Genomic DNA, 27,388 nt, shown 5'->3' with positions numbered 1-27,388 from the left:
ATCACCATCGTCATATATCCATTTTCATTTGACTGTTATTATTATTTAAAAATATTAATAAAAGTAATAATCTTGAACAATACATGCCCACACCAGTGGGAAAAGAAAAAATCAAAAAGAAAAAGCAAATAAAATAAAATAAAATAAAGCAAAAATAAAACAAAAAAAAAGACAAAAAGGACAAAAGACAAGGCAGGAAAGAAAAAACACAAAAAGGAAAAAAGAAAGAACACAAGTATCTATTATAAAAAAGAAAAAGTATATCAACTGGTTACAACATGCTTTGGTGCATCTCTTCCATTAACTCATATTAATTCAAATATCTTAACTCAAATGTTTATCATATTAACATCATTATACCTCCACTTTTAGTTAACTATATTTATTTAAACATCCTTCATCCTTAACTATGCCAAAGAATTAATCCATAACACATGCTGACATTTCATTTACTTGTTTGTAAAATCCTCTATTAACATCAAATCCTCATATCCTATTTTAGCTGAACATCCATAATATTTAGTTATATCATATATCATAACATTTTCCCCATATTAATTAACATTTAGCTGTATATATTTTATTTAGTTTTTTAATAGTGATAATTATTGTAATTAATACCCTTTATGTATAATCCAAAAATGTTTTCTCATATCCAATTGTTATTTATCATATCAACTCCACATTATATACATTACTATCAATATCAATTATTATTCAGCTATATCTATTACAAAAAAGAGTAATTAGATTTAGTTAATTTTCCATTGTATTCTTCAGTCTATCAGCCTATGTCTCTCCAATAGCAAAACTTCCTTAGTCCTCTTACCATTCCTAAAACAAATTCCCCAAACGTTTTTATAAGCAAGTCCAAACAGAAATATCTTCGCACCTTTTTGCTTAGGATGCCTCTGACATAATAACTTTGTCCTTGGCTTGTTCCAATCAATTTATCTTTGACTTTCAAGGGTGGTGTCGAAAGTTCTGCAAATAATGTTTCATAAAGTATAGATTCTTTGATGTTACTCATTCCTCCTGGAATCTGTCTTTTGAGATAAATTTTCTGTATGGCCCCCCCTTTTTCAAACATTACATCTCTTTCTCTTTCTGCCTCCAAAGTAAAACAGACGCCCGGCGTGTCAGCAGATTGAGAAACTTCCTTTCTGACATTCTTCATTTGGATTTCAGGAACACTCAAACATTCAACGCTCTGACTCTTTTTTTCATAGTTTGATGTTAAAAACAAGAGATAGTCAATTTTTTTTTCAGATTTCTTTTCAGATTTTTCATAAATATCAAACAACTTCTGGAAAACGGAGAAAATCTTTTGAAATGAATCACTTGAAGCAAGTACAGACGCCATGATGATGTGACGCAGATGAAATTGCAAGTAGGGACACGCTGGGAGCTATACAGTCTTATCTGATCTTAGACCAACACAGCCAAGCAATAAAGGTGTCAAATTATAGTAAATTGGTTTACAGCCCACTTAAGGAGAGCCGTGAGGGAGTGTTGAAGTAAGATAAACTTTCCTTTATCCACGTAAACAGCATTCAAAACATTTAAGAAATAAAGTAACCACCAACCATAAATCCATTAAAAAAAACCAATTCGCCGCTAGATTCTTCTGTTCTTTGGTTTCAATTAGCTTAAATTTTAGTGTGGACCGTCTCTCTCTTTGAGTAATAAAATCAGCTTACCAGATGGAAACACTTCTACCATTCTTAGGGGCTGCCTGCAGTTTCGGTTAGCATAGAGCTAATCCAGGAAGGTATGGCAAAAGGGGTTAAGTTCTGAGCCCCCCCGAGACCTGCGAACGTCTCTGAGGTTCTCCCCAAACCTTCACTGTCTCTCCAGGACAGCTAGGGTCGTAAACGGCCCGTCCATTTCTTCCGGAATAGGGGAATTTCAGGAATGGCCTGAAACTCCGTCTTCTCACTGCTAAGCCCCGCCTTCTTCCTTCGGCTGAGCCTTAACACCCTGTCCAGGGTCTTCCACCCTCTGCAAGGCCGACCCACCAACCCCCTTTCTGTCAGAGGTTGACGGCAGCTCTACCGACTTTGGCCGAACCTTAATATCCTGTCCAGGGTCCTCCACCTTCTGCAAGGCCGACCCACCAACCCCCTTTCCATCGGAGGTTGATGGCACCTCTACCAGCTTTGGCCGAGCCACCACGCAATCCCCTCCCACAGAGCCCTTTCCCCAGTTTTGATGATCGGAGTGTGGCCCAGAAGGGTTGGTGATGGTCCCCAACCCCAGAGCACGGTCTAAGACCCTTGTACCCTTCTGGGACCCTAAAGACAAAGTCCAATGCTGCGGGGACCAGAGTCGACAACGGCTGGAATCTCGGCGGAGTTCTCTTTGTAGACCTGGCCCAATGACACTGGACACAGGACTTCATGCACCTCCATACGTCATTTTTCAGAAGGGGCCACCAAAATTGATGGGAGGCCAGGCGCAATGTCTGAACAAACCCCCAATGTCTTGATGCAGACGCGCAATGAATCTTCGAGAGCACCTGTCGACGGATGTGCCCTGCGGGAACATAGAGCCGGCCCCGACACTTCAAAAGATTCCCTTCCAAAGTCCATGGGGACGCCGGCCTCACTTCCGCCTTTTGTCGCTCCACCCAGTCGTCACCCCGCTGCGCATCCCATACCAGAGACTGCATGCTCCCAGGATGACAAACGGCAGCGCAAGTTGCAACGGGTGGAACAGTCCAAGGTGGAAGCGAGTTTGCAGGGTTGGAGTTATTTACTTTACTCGGCAGGGCATCTGCCCTGGGACTCCACAACCCCCGAACACATGCTATCTTGTGCGAACGGGGTAACATGGCCGCACCAACGTGCTGGTTGTCCGACTTGATCGTGCGTTGCTGAGGGACAGCTGCAGTCCGCGCAACCCTTCGGTTCTTCTCAGGGCAGCTCCCTGCCAGGTGTCCAAGATCCTCACAGTAAAAACACAATCCCTCCGCATGTCTTCTGTCCCTCTCTGTCCGTGACACCCGAGGTCGGACAGCACCCAACTCCATGGGCTCCTCCCAGTCCACTGCGGTCTCTTGCTGAAGTGGCATGCTGGTGGTCTCCTGGAATACATGGCGAGGCCTTTGCCTCTGCAGCCGGGTGTCTATCCGGAGGCACAGGTGGACCAACGCGTCGAACGGTGGCCTGTCCACCCTCGCCAGTTCATCCTGCAAGGCCTCAGATAATCCATCTTGGAACGTGTCCATTAGAGCTGGTTCATTCCATGTGGAATCCTGGCTACGTAGCCTGAATTCAGACACATAGTCCTGCAGTGACCCAGTCCCCTGCTGCAGTGATTTCAAACTTCTGGCAGCTGTTTCCCCTTTGATTGGATCTTCAAACATCCATCTGAAATATTGGCAGAAGCCCTGGAAGTCATCCAACAAAGGGCTCTGCTGGACTAACAAGGGGGTAGCCCACCGGGCAGCTGTGCCTGAGAGCAAACTGATCATGAATCCCACCTTCATCCGGTCAGTGGGAAAGTCCTCCGCTCTCAGGCTAATAAACAGCTGGCATTGTCTCAAGAATGCTGCAAACATGGCCAGACTCCCATCATATTTATCTAGCATGGCTACTGGGCACTTTCTCCTTGGCTGGGGGGGTCTTGCAGCTCTCTGCAACTGTTGAATTTGATCTGACAGGACAGCCATTTGCTGCGCGAGTTGCATCTGTGCAGCATGTAATTGCTCCATAGTTAATGAAATGGAGGCTTATCAGGCAGGAGTCAATCTGTTCTGTCCCCCTTTCACGGCTCTTAACAGATGGCAAGACAAATAAACTTAAAAGGAACTTTTCTTTATCAGTTCACAGTTCAAACTGGCTTCGAGCCCAAAAATAACATAAATACAAGTCTTTGACCAGATAACGTAATGAAAACAAATCTTTCTTACGGCAACTCAATTTGAACAAAACGAAAGCAAAACACTTCTTCCCAAAGTCTCTATGAATCAGGGTTACAGACATACAGAGCACTTATCCAAGTGAATCTTACATAAACCACAGTTGATGATCAAATAATGTTGTACAAACCAAGGCACGCTTGAAGGAACGTATGTTGACTCCTGCAATTAGGGCGTGGCAGTATCTGACCTGTTACCTGCCTCCCCCAAGCCCCAGCTGCATAATGAATCTTGTATCCTGAAAAAACTCACAGCAGAACTGCTGAGTCACAACACTTCCTTTAGTTGCATCCTTCTGAATCAAGTATTGTGTGACTAGGTTTTTTCATTTTAATGCCTAGTTCTTTAGTGACTATTACAGCTGCACTGTACATTAATTGATTTGTTTCCAAGATGGATCCCAGTTTGATTGTTGAAAGCACTGCATTAACCATTTTCATAATAGGGGCCAAAATTTTCTTAGGCACAGTTTTTAATGATGGTAAACTTTCCCTTTCCTCATTAGACAGAAAATGCTCCATGATCTTGTCCTTCAATTCTTTTTGTTTTTGAGTTAGTTCATCAGTTGGTTCAATGATATCTGGTTCTGGTGGTAGTGTTATTTCCTCCCCGACATCTTGGAGTTCTACTACAATGTATTTAGTTGTGTCTTGAATATTGGTTTCAAGAATGCCTGGAATTCAGTCTTGTTCTTGGGTGTGAGAGTTTCCTGGATGGCTTGAAACTTTTACTGTGTAGGGTGTAACCGAGAGGCATTGATAAGTTAGCCAGGAATTCTACTGTTCGTCATCATGTCCCACAGCACAGACTGAATGGCGAGTAGAGCGAGGAGAGCTTCTCTGCAATTTGTTCATTCTGAGTATTTTTCTCTTTCGTCTGCTCGTTGATTACAAGGTGCTTTACTTGGCTGGGCCTTGCTGATTTATTGCCAGATTTCAGAATGAAGTCCACTTTATCAGGCTGTTCCTCACCACCACCATCCACTACAATAGAAGAAGTCAAAGGAGGCAGCTCAGTTGGAAGGTGTAAAATGGAGTGTTTCTGTAAGGAGTGAACAGATGCTTGAGGTTTCTCTTGCTCACCTACAGGTCCAATGATTTTTGCACATCTTCAGCTTTTTGTTAACAACTCCACAAAAAAATATCCTCTTCCTTTAGATCTTTTCCAAGCTGATGATCATTGTGTACTATTGTTTCATGGATCTTTAAAGATTCCAGAAGACCTTTAATCCTGAGGAGGATGTGACCAGAAACTTCTGAAATATCTGTATTTACTTCCTTTTGAATCAATTCATGAGTTTCTTCCTTGTTTTCTCTACTAACTAGCAGATCTGGAAATCACTATTCTTTTGCTCCCATCACTGAAGTGATAACTCTTTGAGCCTGGCTGATCCATAATCCTGAGCCTTTGGTTGTCCTTTTCTCCTAATTGCCTTTGGAATATGCACCCACGTATTGCTTCCAAAAACCTTTAAATGTGCCAGAGATGGTTTTCTCCTATATAGCACTGCATATGGAGTATCATTAATAGATGAACTCTACTGCCTATTGATTAAATAATTAGCAGTCACCCCAATATGACTTTCGCAGACCAGAATCCTCCAACAGTGAGTTCTTCATGGTTTGCAAGACTTCATTTCGCTCTCAGCTACACCATTCTCAGCTGCTGTGTATGGATTTGTGCATCTGGGTTTTATTCCTAACTGTCCCAACTATTGTAACTTAAGAATGAAGACAGAGGCTCTGGTTCGGTAACGCTGTAACCAATTTAATATAACAGTAGCAAGTAACAAGTATCTAAGTAAGACCGGCTGTGAGCACGGTAGAAACAATTGTAACAAAGATTAGACCGGTAGTCTGTGGAGAAGAAGCAGCGAAGCAGTTCCAGGTGGACTGGTATGTTCGGCTGCTCAGCTGAAGAACAGTTGACAGTTGGAAAAGCCTGCCTTTTATACACCAGCAGACTCGTGCTTGACAGCTCGGCAACTGACAGGCGCGTCTGATTGGCTAAGACGCGCCTGGCTGTTACCGAGCTGTCATTCGTAACTGCGAGGACTTTCTTTCAGTATACAACACTTCTTCCCCCCCAGCTGTGCGCATGCGTGATGTTTGCGCACGCGTATTCTTCTAAATAGGCAGGAGAATGGCAGACACGCCCCGAACGCCGCAATTGGATTGCAGGCGGATCCTCAAGAAGATGTCCCTGTCTGAGCTCCTCCCTTCGGGGAGTGAAGCTCCAGGTGACGTCTGATTGACGTGAATCCCTGAATGGAAAATTGCAACTGTATGGTAAGCTGGACAAAGGGGGCGCGGCCGAGGATGGTGTCGGATTGTAGGCGGCCTCTGAGTGGGTTGGACTAGGTCTATATTGATCTAAGGGGTTTGCGAGAACGGATTGAGAAGGAATAACTAACTCATCAGGGTTTTCTCCCCTTGATGATAACAATGTGCTAGGCTGGCCTGAATTGGAGAAGGCTGGAGTGTTTTGATTATTAGATTGCGATTGCGGTTTCAGGGCTGGCCGAGCTGCGTCTACGCCAGACCCTTGCGTGTCGGCTTGAGGAGTAGATCCGGATGCCTTTCGTTGCCTTAACTGATCCAGGTGCCTCCTCCAGGTGGATCCATCTGGTATTCGAGCCCTGTAGGAAACGGGTCCTGTTACTTCAGTGATAACTGCAGGAACCCATCTAGTTTCCCCTCCGTAATTCCTAGCCCAAACTAGGTCCCCAGGTTTGAAAGTGCGGGAGGGAGTTGGATGCCCCAGGTTGCCAGACTGAATTCCTGAATAGACGGGATGCAATCTATCCAGGGTGGTCCGCAGGCGCCTGCCCATCAGCATCTCCGCGGGGCTTTTCTGCATCAGGGGGCAAGGAGTGGAATGCTGTGCCAGTAAGTACGCATCCACCCTTGCCTGCCAGTCCCCTCGGTTTAGCCGGCCCAAAGCCTCCCTGGCCGATCTAACCGCCCTTTCTGCTCGGCCATTGCTGGCTGGATGGTAAGGGGCAACCAGCGCGTGGCGGACCCCTTGCTCGGCCAGGAAGGTTTGAAACGTTGTGGACATGAATTGCGGGGTGTTGTCGGACACTACTGTGTCCGGTAACCCATGGGTTGCGAACAACCGTCGCAAAGCTCGCACAGTACTTTCAGATGTGGTGGAGTGCATGAGCAGTACTTTCACCCATCGAGAGTACGCGTCCACAACTATAAGGAAAACCTGTCCGTGGAAGGGGCCAGCAAAGTCTAAATGTATTCTTGACCATGGTCCACGAGGCATCTCCCATTCCCGGGAGGGAGAGGAAGGAGGGGATGGTCGTGACTGCTGGCATGTTTCGCATTTGGCGACCCAGGCTTTGATATCTGTATCTAATCCTGGCCACCAAACGAAACTGCGAGCAAGAGCTTTCATTCTGCTGACTCCAGGATGATTTTCATGCAGGCGTTGCAAGATCTGTTGTCGGAGGACTGTTGGGATGACCACACGGTCGCCCCACAACAGACAGCCTGAATGAATGGAAAGCTCTAACTGTCTGTTTTTGAAATGTTTGAACTGCGGAGGTAATGCACCCGCAGGCCAGCCTCTCAGGACCCAATTCAGTAGTTGTGACAATGTAGGGTCAGACCGAGAGTGAGCAGCCACATCTGTAGCTGTCAACGGCAACTCCAGCTGTGCAATTGCCAGGACTGAAAGGCAAGGAACCGCTTTAACTTCCTTGTCCGGAAGTGGGCAGCGACTAAGGGCATCTGCATGCCCTATTTGCTTGCCCGGACAGTAGCGTAAGGCGTAGGAGTACGCCGCTAAGAACTCCGTCCAGCGGGTCATCCTTGGGGACAGGATAGGAGGGGTCGGCCTATCACCAGCCAGAAGCCCAAGGAGTGGCTTATGATCTGTGAATAGGGTGAAATGCCGCCCATATAAGTAATCGTGGAACTTTTTAATTCCTGACACTGCAGCCAGAGCCTCCTTGTCAATCTGGCTGTAGTTCCTCTCTGCTGAGGACAGTGTCCGGGAGTAAAAAGCTATGGGAGCTTCTGAGCCATTGGGCAGGACGTGGCTCAGAACAGCCCCCAAACCCACGGGAGAGGCATCACAGGCTAGAGTCAGGGGCATCTTGTCACTATATTGCACTAAGACTGCCTCTGACGTCAGCAGGGATTTGACAGCTGCGAACGCATGTGCTTCGCGGCTGCCCCATTGCCAAGGCGCGGATCGGTCGAGCAACCGATGTAGCGGCTCGGCTAGTGATGCCTTGTGGGGAATGAAAGGCGCGTAAAAATTTAAAAGTCCCAGGAACGATTGTAGCTGCGCCTTCGATGTAGGGGCGGGAGCGTTCCTGATGGCTGCCAATTTAGAAGGGGTAGGGTGGATTCCCTGGGCATCAATTGTGAAGCCCAGGAAGTCCACTTGGGGCACAGCAAAGAAACATTTGCTGCGTTTTAATTTGAGTCCCGCGCCCCTGAAACGGTCAAGGACTTTCCTTAATACTTTGATGAGGTCTGAGCGGCTGTTTGCAGCGATCAGGACGTCATCAAAGTACGGTACCACGCCAGGGAGCCCATGGAGCAGCCGCTCCATGAGGCTCTGGAAAATCCCCGGGGCAACGGATACGCCGAATTGGAGGCGGCGACAACGGAAAGCCCCCCGGTGGGTGACGATGGTTTGGGCAGCCGCCGCATCGTCATCCACAGGAAGCTGCTGGTAGGCCTGCGCCATATCCAGTTTGGAGAAAATACAGCCCTGCCCCAAGGAATGGAGCAGGTGCTGCACCACAGGGACTGGATAGGGGTTTGCCTGAAGGCCAAGGTTGATGGTCGACTTATAGTCGGCGCAGATCCTAATGGAGCCGTCGGCCTTCACAGGAATGACAATGGGGGTTTCCCAACGTGAATGGTCGACGGGCTCCAGTATGCCCTGCGCCACAAGCTTGTCGAGCTCGGCTTCAACCTTAGGCCTTAAGGCAAAAGGCACCCTGCGGGCCTTCAGTCTGATTGGGGCAACCTGGGGATCCAAGTTGAGGGAAATAGGGCTGCCCTTGTATTGGCCCAGCTGTCCATCGAATATGTCAGCGTAGTCTGACAAGACTGCTGCCACATCAGGAGGCGTGTCCGCAGTGAAATGAATTCCCTGTAGGGAAAGACCCAATGGGGTAAACCATTCTAACCCTAAAATTGAGGGTAAGGGTTTTAGGACAATTAATGCAGGTAAAATTGCGCAATACCTGCCATATGAAACCCTTAAGTCGTAGGAGCCGAGAATGGCAATGTTGGATCCCTGATAATCCCTTAGGATGGCATCAGGGGGTGACAGCTGGCAGCGTTTTACATGGGGGCACAACAGGGAAAATTTGTCCCAAGACAGAAGCGATTTGGAGGATCCGGAGTCCACTTCCATTTTGCATGGTCGACCTTCAATCAGTGGGGTGATAAAGATTTTGTCCGTACCCTCAGAGGATGAGTTGATCGAGGTGTCAGGAAGAGGCGAGGAATCTTGATTGACATTAAAACAGTCTTCTTGTCGCTGTGTAGGCTTGCAGGGCTGAGAACTTCTTGGCGGAGGTGGAGGACCATATGGTGGTGGTGGTTCAATAGATGCAGCAGGAACAGGCAGGGAGGCTCTGCATACTTGTGCTAGGTGTCCCTTCTTCCCGCAGCGGCGGCAAACCGCTGCCTTAAAGGGACAGGTAGCTCGGGCGTGCGCTCCGCCGCAGCCAAGGCAGGTAGAAGAGCTTGCAAAAGGCTGGCTGATGGCTTGAGTTGGACGAGGTTGCTGACGGCGGGGCTGTGCCCCAAGTCTGTCCACTTGTAATTGGCGTAAGTGGTCTGGCAGAGGAGCGAGTTCATCGATGAGATTTGTGATGTAAGATGGCTGTTGCAGAGGAGGCGGTCCCAAAGCGGTTGAGGCTTGCGCGGCGGGTAAACCGCCAGTAACTGTCAATTGCGCAAGGTAGCGTTCGATTTCAGTTGATGAGGAATCTGCTAACTCTGCGGCGCGAGCCTCATCTATAGCGAATATCAATGTGACTTTAGGCTTACCTAAAAGTCTGCGCCTAAGGAAAATGTCTTTTAGGCCACAGACAAACTGTTCAGCTAGGTTTGCCTCCAAATCAGGGAACTCGCATTGTGCTGCGGCTACTCGCAGAGCCTGCAGAAATTGATTAACAGTTTCTGAAGGCTTTTGGACGTGCCTGCGGTACGCAAAACGTCTTGCAATTTGCGAGGGAGTAGGAGCATAATACGCCTGGAGGCCGTCCGTTAGTTCCTGCCAGGAGAGGTCGTAGACTGCTCTTGGAGCGGCAAAAGACCTTGCGGTGGCAAACATCTCTGGTCCACAAGCAGTTAGGAAAACCCCACATTTTCTTGCTTGCGAGTAGCCCTGGCGGTTATTCGCAATCAGGAAACATTCAAATCTTTCAAGGAATGCTTCCCACGTTTCTCTTGCAACCCCGAAAGGAGCGAATGCTGGCATACCAGCCATTACAGACAATTAAGAGTATTGAGCTGAAGAGAAGTTTGTGCTGAGTTTTTTCTTCTGGTTACAGTTCCCCAGTCCTCGTCGCCAGTATTGTAACTTAAGAATGAAGACAGAGGCTCTGGTTCGGTAACGCTGTAACCAATTTAATATAACAGTAGCAAGTAACAAGTATCTAAGTAAGACCGGCTGTGAGCACAATTGTAACAAAGATTAGACCGGTAGTCTGTGGAGAAGAAGCAGCGAAGCAGTTCCAGGTGGACTGGTATGTTCGGCTGCTCAGCTGAAGAACAGTTGACAGTTGGAAAAGCCTGCCTTTTATACACCAGCAGACTCGCGCTTGACAGCACGGCAACTGACAGGCGCGTCTGATTGGCTAAGACGCGCCTGGCTGTTACCGAGCTGTCATTCGTAACTGCGAGGACTTTCTTTCAGTATACAACACCAACCATTGTGGAAAACTTGCTAACATAAATTCTGAACCTCTGTTAGTTTACAACTGACATACCTGTTGCTTACATCTCCTTTCCACGAAGCTTACCCCTTGCTTAAATTTCTGTTGCACCTCTATTTTACTCTTTAGTAAATAGCAGAACCCAAACTTGCTGTAGTCATCTATAATGACCAGTGCATACTTTGCTTCTCTCAAACTGGCTTGCATTGGCCCAGCCAAATCTGCATGTACCAGCTCTAGAGTTCTTGCTGTCTGCCTTGTGCTACTCTTGCTTACTGGGAATGCCTTGGACTTTGATGATTTTCATATTGCACAGTCCAAGTATGCCTTACACCCCTTTAAGTTTATACCCTCTGCAAATTGTTGCATCCTTTGCAAAACTCTGAAGCTAGCATGGCCAAGCTTTCTGTGCAAAAGATGACCACATGAGTCATGTTGTGCCATATTCCCAAATGTCTTTTGTCTGTACAACATATAAAGATTATCCTCCTCTTTTTTGCCCTGTGCACATACATTCCCATTCTTCTTTATGAGACACCTCCCATTTACAAATCCTTGCTTGTCTAAACTAGAGATACTCAGCAGATTATGCTCCATTTCAGGAATACACAATATATCATTAAACCTCATTTCCAGATATGGAATTTGCACACTGCCTATTCCAATGATTTTAGCCTTCTGAACATTTGCCAAGGCTACTGCATCTCCAGCAGCTGGCTCCATCGTGTAAAACAATTTATAATTATTAACAATTGTTTGACTTGCCCCACTGACTATCAACCATTTGTCTCTGCTATTGCAATAGTTGACTTGCCACAGCAACTTGTCCATCAGCTAATTTTCTTTCATGCAAATTGTTTCTGTCTTGCAAATAATTTCTTCCTTGCAAATAGTTTTTTCTTTGCAAACAGTCCTTCTTTAAATGTGTTTTTTCATCACAAAGGAACCTCCACATTGTCGTTGTACTTTCTGCTTAAAAAGACTTTGCTGGGCTCTTTTGTTATCTTTTGCTTCTTCTCTCTTCTTCATATACATCCAGTCTGTGGAACTTTTCATTGCTCTTCTCTCTCTGCTCCTTGGACCACTCAGGAATTTCTCCTTGTGGCTTTGCCTAAAATGGCGCTTGTTCTTCTCAGCCATCAAACAAGGCCTTTAAGACCTCCAACCACAACTCCTGCATTCAAATACTGCAGAAACAATGACCCACGTTTCATCCATATTGTTTAACACCAACAGCACCTTTGGAGATTCAGGAATATTCATTTCACATTGCTCTAATTCCACAAATTAAGTTTGCTTGTGTACAAAATGCTGTTCTACAGATTCTCCTGGTTGCAAACAGGCTCTATATCATTTTCTTGATAATTGAACAATGCATGCAGACACACTTACATGCACACTTCTCAACTTCAGCCAGACTTCATTCTCAGTCTTTAAATCAGCAACATTAATAAATTGTTCATCTTCTAAATTTAAGATGATGTAGTCCATTGCTTTATCATGCTGCCTTTGATCTGCTGCTGCTAATGGTACATGGGTTGGACTAACAACAATATCCTAGAGCTCCTTAGCCTTCAAGAAACATTCCATCTTTGCAGGCCAAATTATATAATTCTTCTGCCCCAAATGAGGCACAGAGCTCTCCTTAATTTTAGCAGCAACTATCCTGCAATCTTTCTCTGCCTTATTTCTCTTTTAACACAGGCAGACTCTCAGCTTAAGTAACAAACTCAGCCTTTCTCTGTGTTCTGGGCCCATAACCTGTCAGAGTTTGTTGCAAAAATCAAATCCAGAAAGCACACACAGATAACTGATTCAGCAGGATTCATTAACTTATTTATATTGATAATAACACATAGGTAAATGTACAATACAAAGAGTGGTTCTTCAGTTTCAGATCAGACCAGCAAGTCCTGACTAGTTTCATTTCCAGCACAGAGCTTAATACAGACAAATAAATTTCAATTCTCAGCATAGCACTCAGAGCTGCAGGGTTAAACCATGTCAAGACTCCAAGCTGTTTCATCTCCCATTGGCTGACCTTGTTACTAAGCCTTATTCATTGGCTGACCTTGTTACCATGTCTCTGCCTGTCATGAATTCTCTGACATTTTTGTTTAATTTTTCTTTGAAAGTCACCTTTGGCCACATCTTACCTTCAGAGCTTCTGAAATTTCTCTAGTGCTTTCTTTTGAATCTCCAACTCATGTTTTTTCTATGTTTCCTCTTTGTGAACTGTGGTCCATTGTCCGAAATGAGGATGTCTGGCAGTCCATGGGTCATAAACAGTGTTTTAAAGGCCTTGATAACATTATCCGAGATGGTTGATGTCGTGAGTACCATCTCAAGCCATTTTGAGTGGCATCCACAACCATAGTAAAAGTCTGCCCTGGAAAGGCCCTCTAAAGTCAATATGCATCCACAACCAAGGTGTCTTAGGTGCTTCCCACAAGTGTGCTGGAGCGGATGGTGGGGCTGGCCTTGGCTTTTGGCAAGCTCATAAGATGCAAGCCAATCAGTGATGGTCTTGTTTAATTTAGGCCACCAGACTGAACTGCGGGCAAGTGCCTTCATCTGCATGATGCCTGGATGGCCTACATGAAGAGCTGCCAAAATTGGCCATCACCACCTCTGGAGTACCACCACATGACTCCCTCAGAGTAGACAGCTCCATTGAGCAGACACCTCAGGTTGCCGGGTGTGGAAGGGAAGGAACTCTGTGCTGACTGGCCCCTTTGGACACTCATTCCAAACACAGTTGAGCATTTGGAGGATGACTTGGTCCTTGGGGAAGTGTGCAGCGGTCTCCGATGCAGTAATTGGACTGGATAGCATGTCTTCAATTCATAAGACAGATGATGCTGGAGCTGGATCCTCCGCAACAGTTGGGAACAGCTTGAACTGGCTTCCAAGGGAAGATTCTTATTGTACTGCACCAGGACACTGTTTTAAGATAGTAGCTCCTTGACAGTGGAGAAGGCAGTAGCTTCTTTTTGGCCCCTGGGCCAAGACTTCTTAACGAGCAAGCAATGGAGAGGTTCATCTATGAAACCTTTGTGTGGCAAGAAGATGCTGTAGAAGTTTAGGAGTTCCAAGAATGCCTGGAGTTCAGTCTTGTTCTTGGGTATGGGAGCTTCCTGGATGGCTTTGACCTTTTACTCTGTAGGGTATAACTGAGAGGCATCAATAAGTTAGCTAAGGAAATCTATCTGTGGAACAGCGATATTGCACTTCTCTTTTTTAACTTTGAGGTCAACTTCCTGGGAACGGCTTGCAGATGGTCAAGGAGTTCAACGTTGTTGGCTGCTGACACTAAGACATCATCAAAATATGGGACTACACCTGGGACTGCACAAATGTGGGCAGAACAGTCTGGCTTCACAGGGGTCACAATGGGAGTCTCCCATTTTATGTGGTTGACAGGTTCCAGGTTTCCTTGGCTGATGAGCTAGTCGAGTTGCTCATCAACCTTTGAGTGCAAAGCAAATGGTCTGTGGTGAAATCTAAAAAATTTCTCTGCAGTCTTGGTGGGCGTGGCTTGGTGGGCATGTGACCAGATGGGCGTGGCCAAGTCACCATAACTTCTTTGCCCTTATGACCTTAAAAAACAAAATGTACAAATTATTTTGTGCATTTAATACTTAAACAAGAATAATGAAGAATACTTACATAAGAGCAATAAAATGTCTGAGGCACCAGTGATAATAATGAGCTACAAAAAGAAGATATACCATGACATACAAATCTAACCATTTAATACTTAAATAAGAATAAAAAAAGTACACAAAAGAATAAAAGAGGTACACAAATACTTACATAAGAGCAATAAAAATGTTGTCCTTGACCTCACTTCTTCTTCTAAGAATAAAAGAAGTACACAAAACAATAAAAGAGGTGCACAAATACTTACATAAAAATGCTAGTGGTATTTCACTTTAAGATGTTTACACATCGATTTCACATTGGCACTCTCCTTTTCTTGATCTTGAGTCTGGGATCATCGGCTGAGCGATGATGTTCTCATAGCCACTTTCTCACTGGAGGAATAGGGTCCCATTTAGGAAGTCATAGGCCAGTAATATTGTCATGTGGTTGGTAAAATTAGAAACAGTAAGGTGACGACTGTAGAGTTAATCGTGGAACTTTTTAACCCCGGACACTGCAGCCAGAGCCTCCTTGTCGATCTGGCTGTAGTTCCTCTCGGCCAAGGAAAGTGTCCGGGAGTAAAAAGCGATGGGGGCCTCCGAGCCATTGGGTAGAACATGGCTCAGGACCACCCCCAAGCCCACTGGAGAGGCGTCACAAGCTAAAGTCAGGGGCATCTTGTCGCTATACTGGACTAAGACTGCTTCTGATGTCAGCAAGGATTTGACAGCCGCGAATGCATGTGCTTCGCGGCTGCCCCATTGCCAGGCCGCGGATCGGTCGAGCAACCGATGCAGCAGCTCGGCTAGTGGCGCCTTGCGAGGGAGGAACGGCGCATAAAAGTTTAAAAGGCCGAGGAACGCTTGCAGCTCTGCAGCCCTCGCCTCTTCAATGGCTTGAGTCAGCGTGATGTCTGTCTTTGAGAGGAGGTGCCGCCTGAGGTAGATGTCCTTCAACCCACAGACGAACTGCTCAGCCAGATTGTCCTCCAGGTCAGGGAAGTCGCATTGGATAGTGGCGACCCGTAGCGCCTGGAGGAACCGGCTGATCGAGTCGGCCACCTTTTGGACACACCGGTGGAAAGTGTATCGGCGCTTAATCTTAGAAGGCGTTGGGGCGTTGTGAGCCTTTAGCCCTGCCATGAGTTTGTCCCAGCTCAAGTCGTAGACGGGCCGCGGGGCCACGAAGGAGCGAGCCATCCCAAACATCTCGGGGCCATAGGCAGTCAGGAAGAACCCGTACTTCCTAGCCTGTGAATACCCCTGCCTGTTATTGGCGATTAGAAAACATTCAAACCGCTCCAGGAAGGCGGCCCAAGATTCGCCGGCCATCCCGAAGGGAGCAAACGCGGGCATTGCAGCCATAGTGAGATGCTGTTGAGGAGTAGCGAGGCACGATGAAGATTTCCCGGCAATGCGGGGCGCCTAATAATTGCTTGCTTGCCCTGTAGGTTGAACTCAGAGCCCGTAATCCCACCAGCTTGTCGCCAGTGTTAAGTTCCCTAGAACAGTGTTTTTCAACCTTTTTTGTGCAAAGGCACACTTTTTTCATGAAAAAAATCACGAGGCACACCACCATTAGAAAATGTTAAAAAAAATTAACTCTGTGCCTATATTGACTATATATAAAGTAATTCTCTTGAATAGGAATCAAATAAACAAAAAGAAATTATTTTATAATTGTTCATATTTCTGTTTACTTACTCAGTGCGAAACCTGGGCCTGTTTTTCTGAACACAAAGCTGATATTTTGGCAGGAATCGAAGAAAGACACACACGTAGCTCTTCATCAACAGCTCTCAGTCTCTCTCTGTCTTTAGTTTTTATAGCAGTCAGGCTTGAAAAGCTCATCTCACACAGATATGTAGTGGAAAATGGGAGCAATGTCAAAATAGCTTTGTTTGCCAGAACGGGGAACTCCTTGGCAGTATCCAACCAAAAACTGTCCAAAGGTAGATCAGCAAATCTTAGCTTGAAACCACGATTTTGTCTCAGTTCAGTTAGTTCCTCCTGCTCCTGTAAAGTCATGTCCTTTCCACCAATTGATGCTGAGCTAAAAGGGTCCCTAACCCAGTCAAGGCATTCAGTGGAGACTGAAGAGAAATAAAATGACAACTTCTCCTCGAGAGTTTTTAAATGTTTAACTATTATCTCACACAGTGCAGCAGTGTGAACACTTTGCCATTGCTTGGTGAGTGTGAACATTTCAAGATTGCCACTTTCCACGTGTTGATGCCAGAGTTGCACCTTTGAACGGAATCCATTTATTTTATCTGTACTTGTAAGCAGGTTTTCATTTCGGCCTTGCATTCATGTGTTCAGTTCATTCAGATGATGAAAAATATCTGCCAGGTATGCCAGCCTTGCACACCACTCATCACTTGCAAGCAGCTTTGCGTAATCTGACCTCTCATTTGTCAGAAACACTTTAAGTTCCTCCCGCAGCTCATACACACGAACCAAGACCTTGCCACGCGACAACCACCGGACCTCCGTATGAAACAGCAAGGTTTTATGCTTCGCTCCCATCTCCTCACACAAAGCTGCAAATATGCGACTTTGCACGGGTCGTGACTTTACAAAGTTTACCATGCGCACAACATCATCCAACACAGGAACTAGGTCTGCTGGTAAAGTCTTGGCTACGAGGGCCTCACGGTGTAAAAAACAATGTGTAACAATCACATCTGGATTTCTTTCCTTCACTCTGCTTACAAAGCCTTTGGTGCGCCCGACCATGGCTGCAGCTCCATCGGTGCAGACACTTGTGCAGTTTTCCCACTTAAGTCCTCCTTGTTCAAGGTATTCTGATGTGACCTGAAAAATTTCTTCTCCTGTTGTTTTTTCTGGCAATGCCTTGCAAAAAAAGAAGTTTTCTCTAATTGCATCACCATCCACAAAACGCACATTGGCCAAAAGTTGAGCATGTCCACTGATATCAGTAGACTCGTCAAGTTGCAATGCAAATTTCTCACTTATAAAGGATCTTTTCCAAAACCACACTTTCGATGTCTGCAGACATGGCATTAATACGTCTGGAAATTGTGTTGTCTGAGAGTGGGACTTTGGCTATTTCCTTAGCTGCTTCAGGTCCTAGCATCTCCTCTACAATAGCTTTGCAGGCGGGAAGTATTAATGTCTCTGCCACGGTGTGCAACTTTTTTGACTTGGCTATAAGTTCAGCAACTTGATAGCTAGCTTTAAGAGCTCTTTCATTTACCTTTGTGGTTTTTCTCATTAAAGTTGCCTGTTTCTCCGTGTTTTCACGCAGGTGAACAAAATAGTCCGCATTCTTATTTTGAAGCAAAGGGTGTTTCGTTTGGAGATGGCGTTTAAGTTTACTTGGGACCATAGCACTGTTAGATAGCTTTTCACCACACACCACGCACAGTGGAGTTGGTTTCTTTGCATCTCCAGTGAAAGTAAATCCAAATGAAATATAGCTTTCGCTATATTGCCTTGTGCCAGAGAATTTGCTTGAGCTAACCATCTTTGCTTTCTTTTGATCCCCACTCATACTTGGGCTCTCATCTGGCTGCAAATTTTGTTCAGAGTCCAGTTCCTTCCTTTTCAAAAACTTGTCCATCACTGCAGTATTTAGCAACCACAATTGGAACTGGCAACTTGGTTATTAAGTGAAATTGCCTCTAAATAAAACTACTAAAACTACAACTGTGCTTATAATCTTACTTCAATTTTCCTTCCACCCTGACACACACACACCGAATCTACTTGCAATAGGACAACATGGGAATGTGGAATTATGGCAGAGCCCTCCTCCCGCCCCAAAAGACGAGGCAAGCCACGTTGAAGCAAACAGCCTCCGTCACAATTTTTTTTAAAAAAAACCAATGTCAGTTGTAGGAAAGGGGAAGAATGGCTGGAGGGGGAAGGGATTTTATAAATTACCTCTCTCTCTCACACACACACACACACATTCTCCCACGCACAGAGCGGGAAAGGCAAGCAGCGATGCCGGGATGCTTCCTCCTCCTCCTCCTCCTCCTCCTCCGCCGCCTTCACTACCCAGCAGACAAAAGCGAGGGCCGGCTGGTGGGGGCTGCTTTCGCCGCAGCTGTCAGTCCCGGCGAAGACCGCGCGTTGCTTAGCCTTAGCCGCCGGACCCACTCCTAGCCCTTCTGGAGAGCGCAACGTGCACATTCCCTCTCTCTCAATTTCTCTTGGCTTGCAGCTGCAGCTGCTCTCAGGCAGGGTCAGCCCAGAGCCTGCAATGACAAGCCCCACCCTTGCGCGGCTCCCTCTTCCTCGGGCTCGTCGTCCCCTGGAGAAAATAGGATCACGCACGTGTGCAACGGCCACGGGGTTTGCCCTAGCTCTGGTTCGGGTGAAAGGGACGACGGCGGCGGGAGATTAAGCGAATTCGCCCCCGAAGGCTCCCAAGACAACAGAGGCCGAGTTCAGAAAGCGCATTTTAAAAATGATTTTTGGGGGAGGAGGGGGAGGAGGGGGGGCAAGTGTTTTTCCCACGGCACACCTCACACTGTGCCGCGGCACACTAGTGTGCCGCGGCACAGTGGTTGAAAAACACTGCCCTAGAAGAACCAGACGGGAGGCATCTGAGGTAATTTAACTCAACCAACTTTTATTCACAGGCATTCGCAACAAGAACAGTAGACCGGCACCCCCTCCCTGTCTGACAGCTATTTATACGGAGCTGTCAGACAGGGAAACCAATAGCCGCACATTTGACAGCCTGGCAACTGCAGGTTGCATCTGATTGGCTCCGGTGCGCCTGGCTGTTGCCAAGCTGTCATTCGTAAGTCCGAGGACTTAATACTGAGAAACCCCTTTCCGCTTCTGAACAACTGACAGCAATTGTTCTGACAATCTCTTTTGCTTTTTTAACATTTCAGGAATTGCATAGTTCTTCGAATCTTTTAACACATACTTCAAAAAATCACTGTAGTTGTTGATGTTAACGTTGTAATTGAAAATGTCACCAAATGTATGCAGTTGTTCCTTAGCTGCTGTCCATGATATTACTACTTCTGAAAAATCCTAGTACTCTGGCATCAAAAAATGTAAACATTATAATTTATTCATGGTGTCTTGCAATTGGCTACTTGTTTTTAAATGTTCTCAGTCCATTAGACTTTTCTTCAAAATTTGTTATGATGCTTCCTAAAAGTCTTTCACAATGAAGTCCAACAAATCGATGATTTTTCACAAAGTTTATGTTTTTGGAGGTTTCTGAAATAATTAGTCCATCAACTTTTCTTTTGTATGGACCCTTTCCCTTTGGCCTGTTGGCTGTTGCCACCTCTGGGGTACCACCACATGACTCCCCCAGAGTAGATAGCCCCATTGAGTTGACAGCTCATGTAGCCAGGTAGGGAAGACAAGGAACTCTGTGCTGACCGGCTCCTTCGGCCACCCCCTCCACACACAGTTGAGCATTTGGACGATGACTCGGTCCTTCAGGGAATGTGCAGTGATCTCTGATGCTGTAATGGGACCGGACAGCAGGTCTTCAATTAATAAGATAGATGATTCTGGAGCTGGATCCTCCACAACACTCAGGAATGAGCATTGGCTGAGGATTTCGGCGTGGCTATATGTCTTACCTGGCCAATGCAGGAGGTGGCTTTATGGAGCTAGGCTCACAGTCCAGCACAGCATGTGAGGGGACAAAACTTGTAGGGTTTGGCAGTCGCCAGTGAGCAGGCCCAGTAGCGGCTTGTGATTGGTCACAAGCTGAAATGGTTTGCTGTACAGTCACCTTTGGCCTCATATTAACCTTCAGAGCTTCTGAAATTTCTCTAGTTTCTTCCATCTGCACCTCCATCTCATGCATTTTCTCTTTGTTGACATTTTTTCTTTGAGAGTCACCTTCGCCTCGTATTAACATTTAGAGCTTCTGAAATTTCTGTAGGCACTTCTGTAGGCAAGCTCCAGGGCCTTGACTAGATGGTGTGGCAGATGCTATTTTAGGTGTAGCTTGCAGCAGTAGTAAGGGTTAGTCACTGGTTCTTCTATCACCAGGGTAACCAAGACAACAGGCATCTATGAATCATTACAATAGTCAGTACTGTGGTTTATAGTGGCTGAGTGGGCATTGTAAAAGGGACCTCTTACCCCGTTGACGACACCTCTGGAACTGAGGCGTTCTAGGCGTGTCCATGGGGTAAGAGGTCCCTGTAGAAGCTCCTCCCTGAAGGGAGTGTAGCTCCGGGTGACATCATCTGGGCCTACCTCTGAAGGTGGATCCAACGGAACAGGTAGGATGGGGCGAGGGGGTGCATCCGATGGAGGTGGATTAGAGCAAGCCTGCTGGTAGGTGGCGGCTGGGCAGGCGAGGCCTGACTAAGGGAAGGTTTGGGGAAAACCAGGAGGAATGTGTACGGAGGGATTTGGCACATGGAACGGCTGCCGGAAGGCGGTAGCAGGGCAGGAGAGGCCCGACTGGGGAAAGGCCTCGAATGGGGCCGCAATTGAAGGGATAATTGCAGGCTGTGGCGGGATGGAGGCCGGCTGCTGGGCGACGGTGTCTGGGCTCGACGGGCCGGATTGAGAGTAGGCCTCAGGTGGAAGGCAGTGCCTCAATTGATCCACATGGTGCCTCCACTTGGTGCCATCTGGGAGGGCGACCCTGTAAGAACAGGGACCAGTTACTGCGGTGATGGTGGCAGGCATCCACTTCGGATCCCTAGAAAAACTTCTAGCCCAGACAAGGTCCCCATCCCTGAAAGTGTGGGGGGCCCATAGATTGCCAGGCTGTCGCCCGGAGTAGAGTGGATGTAATCTATCTAGGATAGTTTGCAGGCGCCAGCCCATCAGCAGCTTAGCGGGACTCGTGTGTGATAGGGCAAGGGGGTGGAGTGCTGACCCAGGAGGTAAGCGGCCACCCTTGCTGGCCAGTCACCCTGATCCATCCTGCCCAATGTCTCTTTGGCAAGCAGACCACTCGGTCAATTGCAGGCCGGATGGTAAGGGGTGGTGGGCGTGTGGCGGATGCCCTGCGTTACCAGGAATTTCTGGAAGGTCATGGACGCAAACTGTGGCCCATTGTCAGCAACAATGTCTGGCAAACCGCGGGTGGCGAAAATGCACCGCAGAGCCCGCAAGGTACTCTCCGTGGTGGTGGATGACATGAGGATGAGTTCCACCCAGCGGGAGTAAGCGTCCGGGACCACCAGGGACTCTGCAGTAGCTTCTTTTCAGCCCCAAGGCCAAGACATCTTCTTGTTGAGCAAGCAATGGAGAGGTTCAGCTATGAAACCTTTGTGTGGCAAGAAGATGCTGTAGAAGTTTAGGAGTCTCAAGAATGCCTGGAGTTCAGTCTTGTTCTTGGGTGTTAGAGCTTTCTGGATGGCTTGAAACTTTTACTGTGTAGGGTGTAACCGAGAGGCATTGATAGGTTGGCCAAGGAACTCTGCTGTTCGTCAGCATGTCCCACAGCACAGACTGAATGGCCAGTGGAGCGAGGAGAGTTTCTTTGCGATTTGTTCATTCTGAGTATTTTTCTCTTTTGGCTGCTCACTGATTACAAGGTGCTTTACTTGGCTGGGCCTTGCTGATCTATTGCCAGATTTCAGAATGAAGACCACTTTACCAGGCTGTTCCTAACCACCACCATCCACTACAATAGAAGAAGTCAAAGGAGGCAGCTCAGTTGGAAGGTGTTGCTCCCTACAGGTTTTCCAATGATTTTTGCACATCTTTGGCTTTTTGTTAGCAACTCCACAAAAAAATTCCTCTTCTTTTAGACCTTTTCCGATGATCATTGTGTACCATTATTTCATGGATCTTTAAACATTCCAGAAGGCCTTTAATCCCAAGGAGGATGTGACCAGAAGCTTTTGTAATTCCTGAATCCACTTCCTTTTGAATCACCAACTCATGAATTTCTTCCTTCTTTTCTCTTTATTTTTTCTTTATTTTTTCTTGGAGGTCAGAAGTCTCTATGTGGGCCCTGCACTTACCTGCCATGACGAATGGGTCATGTAGAGACTCCAGGGAGGGATAGGGTTGGAGGGGCCAGCTGGTCCTTGCAACAACCAGTTTGGTGAACTGGATGCAAAGTTCTCTCAAACCAATGCAAACCAGCTGAATCCCATTCCTGGCTCTAAATAAGCCCTTTGTTGAGGTTCGACAGAACAGATGAGGCGTGAGGCAGCTGAGGTAAGCGAACAGCTATTTATTGAGTAATAGCAACAGTCAACTATATACAGAGAGAGTTCAGCACCTTACTTTTTCTTTGAGAGTCACCTTTGGCCCTGTATTAACCTCGGGGCTTCTGAAATCTCTGTATTTACTTCCTTTTGAATCTCCAACTCATGACTTTTCTCTTTGTTTCCTCTTATCTTTTCTTTGAGAATCACTTTAGGCCACCTCTCAACATTTATAGCAGTGATGGCTACCCTTTTTTGGCTCCCATGCCAAAAGCGGGGGGACCACAGAGGGGTCATGCGCATGCGTGCCACACCCATAATGTTGTGCAACCAGTGCCCTCTCCCTCACTTTTGGCACAGTTTCTTGCCCTCCCCAGGCTCCAGAGGGTTTCTAGGAGTTGGAAAGGTGAAAACAGCCCCCCCCCCGCCCCCTTGGAGGCCCTCTGGAGGCTTCAGGAGCTTCCCTGAAGGCTCCAGAGGGTGAAAAACAGGCCTATGGGGAACCTGGAAGTTTGGGAAGTTTTAAAGACGAAGCTCTGAGGTAAACTAAGGAAACTTTATTGCGTGAAGAACAGTCAACAAAACAGAACATGAACAAGGAACGGAGCCCACCTGATAGCTATTTATACTTGACCGCTGTCAGGCGGGTAGCCAATTGGCGGTGAGCATTTTTCCCACTGGCCGGCTGGCGTGCCAGAGCCAATCAGAAGCCTGAGGCTCTGGCCGTGCCTGCCAGTTGCCTCAAAAGTACGCAACATCCCTTCCCCCCAGACAGCGCATGCGTAGTCCCTTAAATAGGATGGTTTTCTGAGCATGCGCTGTGAACACCGAGGAATAGGAGTGTCCATCGTCGCTGGAGGAGGAGGTCTGTTGCTGTGATGCACCAGATCGGAAGGCCCAGCCCCCGGACAAGCGGGAATGTTTGAAGGCAAGTGTTCTTCGCTTGAAGCGGTGGATGGTGCGCGGCAGCACATAGAGGGGAAGGCGGCTGGAGAAGGTTGAGCTGCGGTTGGGCAGGTCAGGTGGCCGACGGGCAAGCAGGCCTCGGTTGGAGAGGCGGAAGAAGAGCCAACGAAGGGAGGAATTGATCCCGAGGCCCTGGTAGGCTGGCCTGAATGGGAGAAGGCCATCGGATTGTCGGATTGCGTCCACTGTTGCGGAACTGGGGCCGGTTGCGAGGCATCGGTGGCCAGCCTCTGCGGGTCGGGTTGAGATGGATCGTCTGGGTTGTGGTGGCTTCTTAATTGATCCAGGTGCTGCCGCCACACGGTGGCATTGGATATTCTGGCCCTGTTGGAGACGGGTTCTGTTACCTCGGTGATGGTGGCAGGCACCCACCGAGGGTCCCCAGAGTAGTTGCGAGCCCATACAGTGTTCCCCGGGAAGGAAGGAACGGGAGGGAGACCCCAGGTTGCCAGGCTGAATTCCTGAATAGAGGGGGTGTAGTCTATCCAGGGTGGTCCGCAGACGACGACCCATCAATAGCTCTGCGGGGCTTTGCCATGTTAGGGGGCAAGGAGTGGAGTGCTGTGCCATTAGGTAAGCGTCCACCCTTGCCTGCCAGTCGCCTCGGTTCATGCGGCCCAAAGCCTCCTTGGCCGATCGGACCACCCTTTCCGCCCGGCCATTGCTGGCCAGATGGTAAGGGGCGACTGGTGCATGGCGGATTCCTTGGGCGGCCAGGAATGTTTGGAAGGCAGCAGACATAAATTGCGGGCCGTTGTCGGACACAACCGTGTCCGGCAACCCATGGGTAGCAAACAACCATCGCAGAGCCCGCACCGTGCTCTCGGCTGTGGTGGAGTGCATTAAGACCAGCTCCACCCAGCGGGAGTAGGCATCTACAGCCACCAAGAATACCTGGCCATGGAAGGGGCCCACAAAGTCCAAGTGAATGCGGGACCAGGGCCCGCGCGGTATCTCTCACTCCCGGGAGGGGGAGGAGGGGGGAGATGGGTGGGATTCCTGGCATGGAATGCAGCGGCCGACCCAGGCCTCGATCTCGGAGTCGAGGCCGGGCCACCACACATAGCTTCGGGCCAGTGCCTTCATGCGCGCAACCCCGGGGTGATCGGCATGGAGCCATTGTAGGACTTGGGTGCGGAGGACCGATGGGATGACCACACGGTCGCCCCAGAGGAGGCAGCCTGAGTGAAGGGAGAGTTCCAACTGGCGGGACTTGAAGGCCTGGCAGTCCAGGCGGACAGCCTCTGTAGGCCAACCTCTCAGGATCCATGCCATGACTTGGGAAAGTACAGGGTCCGCTTGAGAGTGGGAGGCCACGTCAGTAGAGGTCAGGGGCAGGTCCAGCTCAGCAATGGAGAGGACTGACAGGCAGGGGACTGGCAGGGGGTCCTCGCAGGGGAGGGGGCAGCGGCTAAGGGCAGCCGCATGCCCTATATGCTTGCCCGGATGGTAGCATAGCGCGTAGGAGTATGCAGCTAGGAACTCCGTCCAATGGGTCACCCTAGGGGATAGGATGGGAGGGGTCAGCCTATCGCCAGCCAGAAGCCCAAGGAGAGGCTTGTGGTTGGTGTAGAGTGTAAAGTGCTGACCATAGATATAGTCGTGGAACTTTTTAACCCCAGACACCGCAGCCAGAGCCTCCTTGTCAATCTGGCTGTAGTTCCTCTCGGCAGAGGAAAGTGTCCGGGAGTAAAAAGCTATGGGGGCTTCTGAGCCGTTGGGAAGGACATGGCTCAGAACCGCCCCCAAACCCACGGGGGAGGTGTCACATGCCAAAGTCAGGGGCAGCTTGTCACTATATTGGACTAAGACTGCCTCTGACGTCAGCAGGGATTTGACAGCCGCGAACGCATGCACTTCACGGCTGCCCCAGGTCGGTCGAGCAACCGATGCAGCGGTTTGGCTAGTGACGCTTTGTGAGGAATAAATGGTGCGTAAAAATTTAAAAGGCCGAGGAACGCTTGGAGTTGCGCCTTTGAGGTAGGAGGGGGCACGTTCCTTATGGCCGCTATTTTGGAAGGGGTGGGGTGGATTCCCTGGGCGTCAATCAAGAAGCCCAGGAATTCCACTTGGGGCACAGCAAATGAGCATTTGCTGCGCTTCAATTTTAAACCTGCGCCCCTAAAACGGTCGAGGACCTTCCTTAAGACTTCGATGAGTCCTGAGCGGCTGTTTGCAGCGATCAGGACGTCATCGAAGTAGGGGACGATGCCTGGGAGCCCATGGAGCAAGCGCTCCATGAGGCTCTGGAAGATCTCTGGGGCAACGGAGATGCCGAATTGGAGGCGGCGACAGCGGAAAGCCCCCCGGTGGGTGACGATGGTTTGGGCAGCCGCCGCATCGTTATCCACAGGGAGCTGCTGGTAGGCCTGCGCCATATCCAGTTTGGAGAAAATGCAGCCCTGCCCCAAAGAGTGGAACAGATGCTGCATGACAGGGACTGGATAGGGGTTTGCCTGGAGGCCAAGGTTGATCATCGACTTGTAGTCGGTGCAGATCTTGATGGACCTGTCGGCCTTCATGGGGATGACTATGGGGGTCTCCCAGCGCGAATGGTCGACGGGCTCCAGGATGCCCTGCGCCAAAAGCTTATTGAGCTCGGCGTCAACCTTTGGCCTCAAGGCAAAAGGCACCCTGCGGGCCTTCAACCTGATGGGGGCAACCTGGGGGTCCAAGTTAAGGGAGATTGGGGTGCCCTTGTATTGGCCAAGTTCCCCATTAAAGATGTCAGCATAGTCCTTAAGGACTGCTGCTACATCAGGGGGCGTGTCCACCACAGTATGCACTCCTGTCAGGGATAAACCTAAAGGAGTGAACCAATCTAGGCCCAGGATTGATGGGAGGGGTTTTAAGACAATCAGGGCTTGGAGGACTGCACAATGGCTCCCATAAGAAACCCGCATCCCATAGCATCCCAGGGTGGGAATATTAGTCCCCTGGTAGTCCTTTAAGACAGCGTCCGATGGAGAAAGCTGGGACTTTGACACATGGGGGCATAGTTTAGTGAAGGTAGCCCAGGAAAGGAGGGAGTGGGAGGAGCCCGAATCGACCTCCATTAAGCAATGGTCACTTTAATGGCGATCTTCTGCATACCCGCTGAGGCCAGGTTGATCTACACCGCAGGGGTGGCAGGCACATTCTCGGTCAGGGCATAGCAGTCTTCACGGCGCGGCTGCTGCCGTCTGGCCGGTTGGTTCTTGGGAGGAGGAGGTGGGCCGTAGACAGGAGGCTGTTCGGCCAGAGGAAGAGGTGGCAGGGAGGCCTGGCAGACCTGCGCCAAGTGGCCCTTCTTGCCACAGCGGCAGCTGACGGCGGCCTTGAATGGGCAGGCAGAGCGGGCATGGGAGCCTCCGCAGCTGAGGCAAGCAGGGGCGGCCGCAGGAGCACGGATCAGGGCTGGCTGCTGTTGTGGAGGCCGGCGAGGGGTGGCCCTTAGGCGATCCACTTGGTCCGCGTAAAATTGTTCAGGCAAGGGTGCCAACTCATCAATCAGGTTGGTAATGTACGTAGATGGCTGTGGTGGTGCGGGGGCAGGCCCCTGTGAGGCTGGCAAGGCAGGCATAAGAGCGGAAGCGGCCGCTTGTGGTAGATAGCGGTCGATCTCCACTGAGGAGAGGTCGGCAAGCTCGGCAGCCCTGGCTTCGTCGATGGCATAGACTAGGGTGACTTTAGGCTTCCCAAGGAGCCGACGCCTCAGGAATATATCTTTGAGGCCACACACAAATTGCTCCACTAGATTATCTTCCAAGTCAGGGAAGTCGCATTGTGCCGCAGCGACTTGCAGAGCCTGTAAGAATTGGTTCAC

The 27,388-nt window shown here is 48.5% G+C and overlaps 1 protein-coding gene across 1 annotated transcript; it reads right to left on the bottom strand.

The window, feature by feature from the left end:
* Positions 1–16,189: 16,189 nt before the first annotated feature.
* Positions 16,190–17,224, bottom strand: LOC116521226 (zinc finger BED domain-containing protein 5-like). The gene is made up of 2 exons (XM_032235916.1): positions 16,819–17,224; positions 16,190–16,770 (listed from the first exon to the last, which is right to left on the bottom strand). The coding sequence occupies exons 1-2, from the start codon at positions 17,222–17,224 to the stop codon at positions 16,190–16,192; spliced, it is 987 nt and encodes a 328-aa protein (XP_032091807.1).
* Between the last annotated feature and the right edge of the window lie 10,164 nt (positions 17,225–27,388).

Source organism: Thamnophis elegans, chromosome Z (assembly GCF_009769535.1).
Source record: "Thamnophis elegans isolate rThaEle1 chromosome Z, rThaEle1.pri, whole genome shotgun sequence".
Lineage (NCBI taxonomy): Eukaryota > Metazoa > Chordata > Lepidosauria > Squamata > Colubridae > Thamnophis > Thamnophis elegans.
Note: the sequence above shows the minus strand (reverse complement) of the source record. Positions and strands in the feature narration are given on the sequence as shown.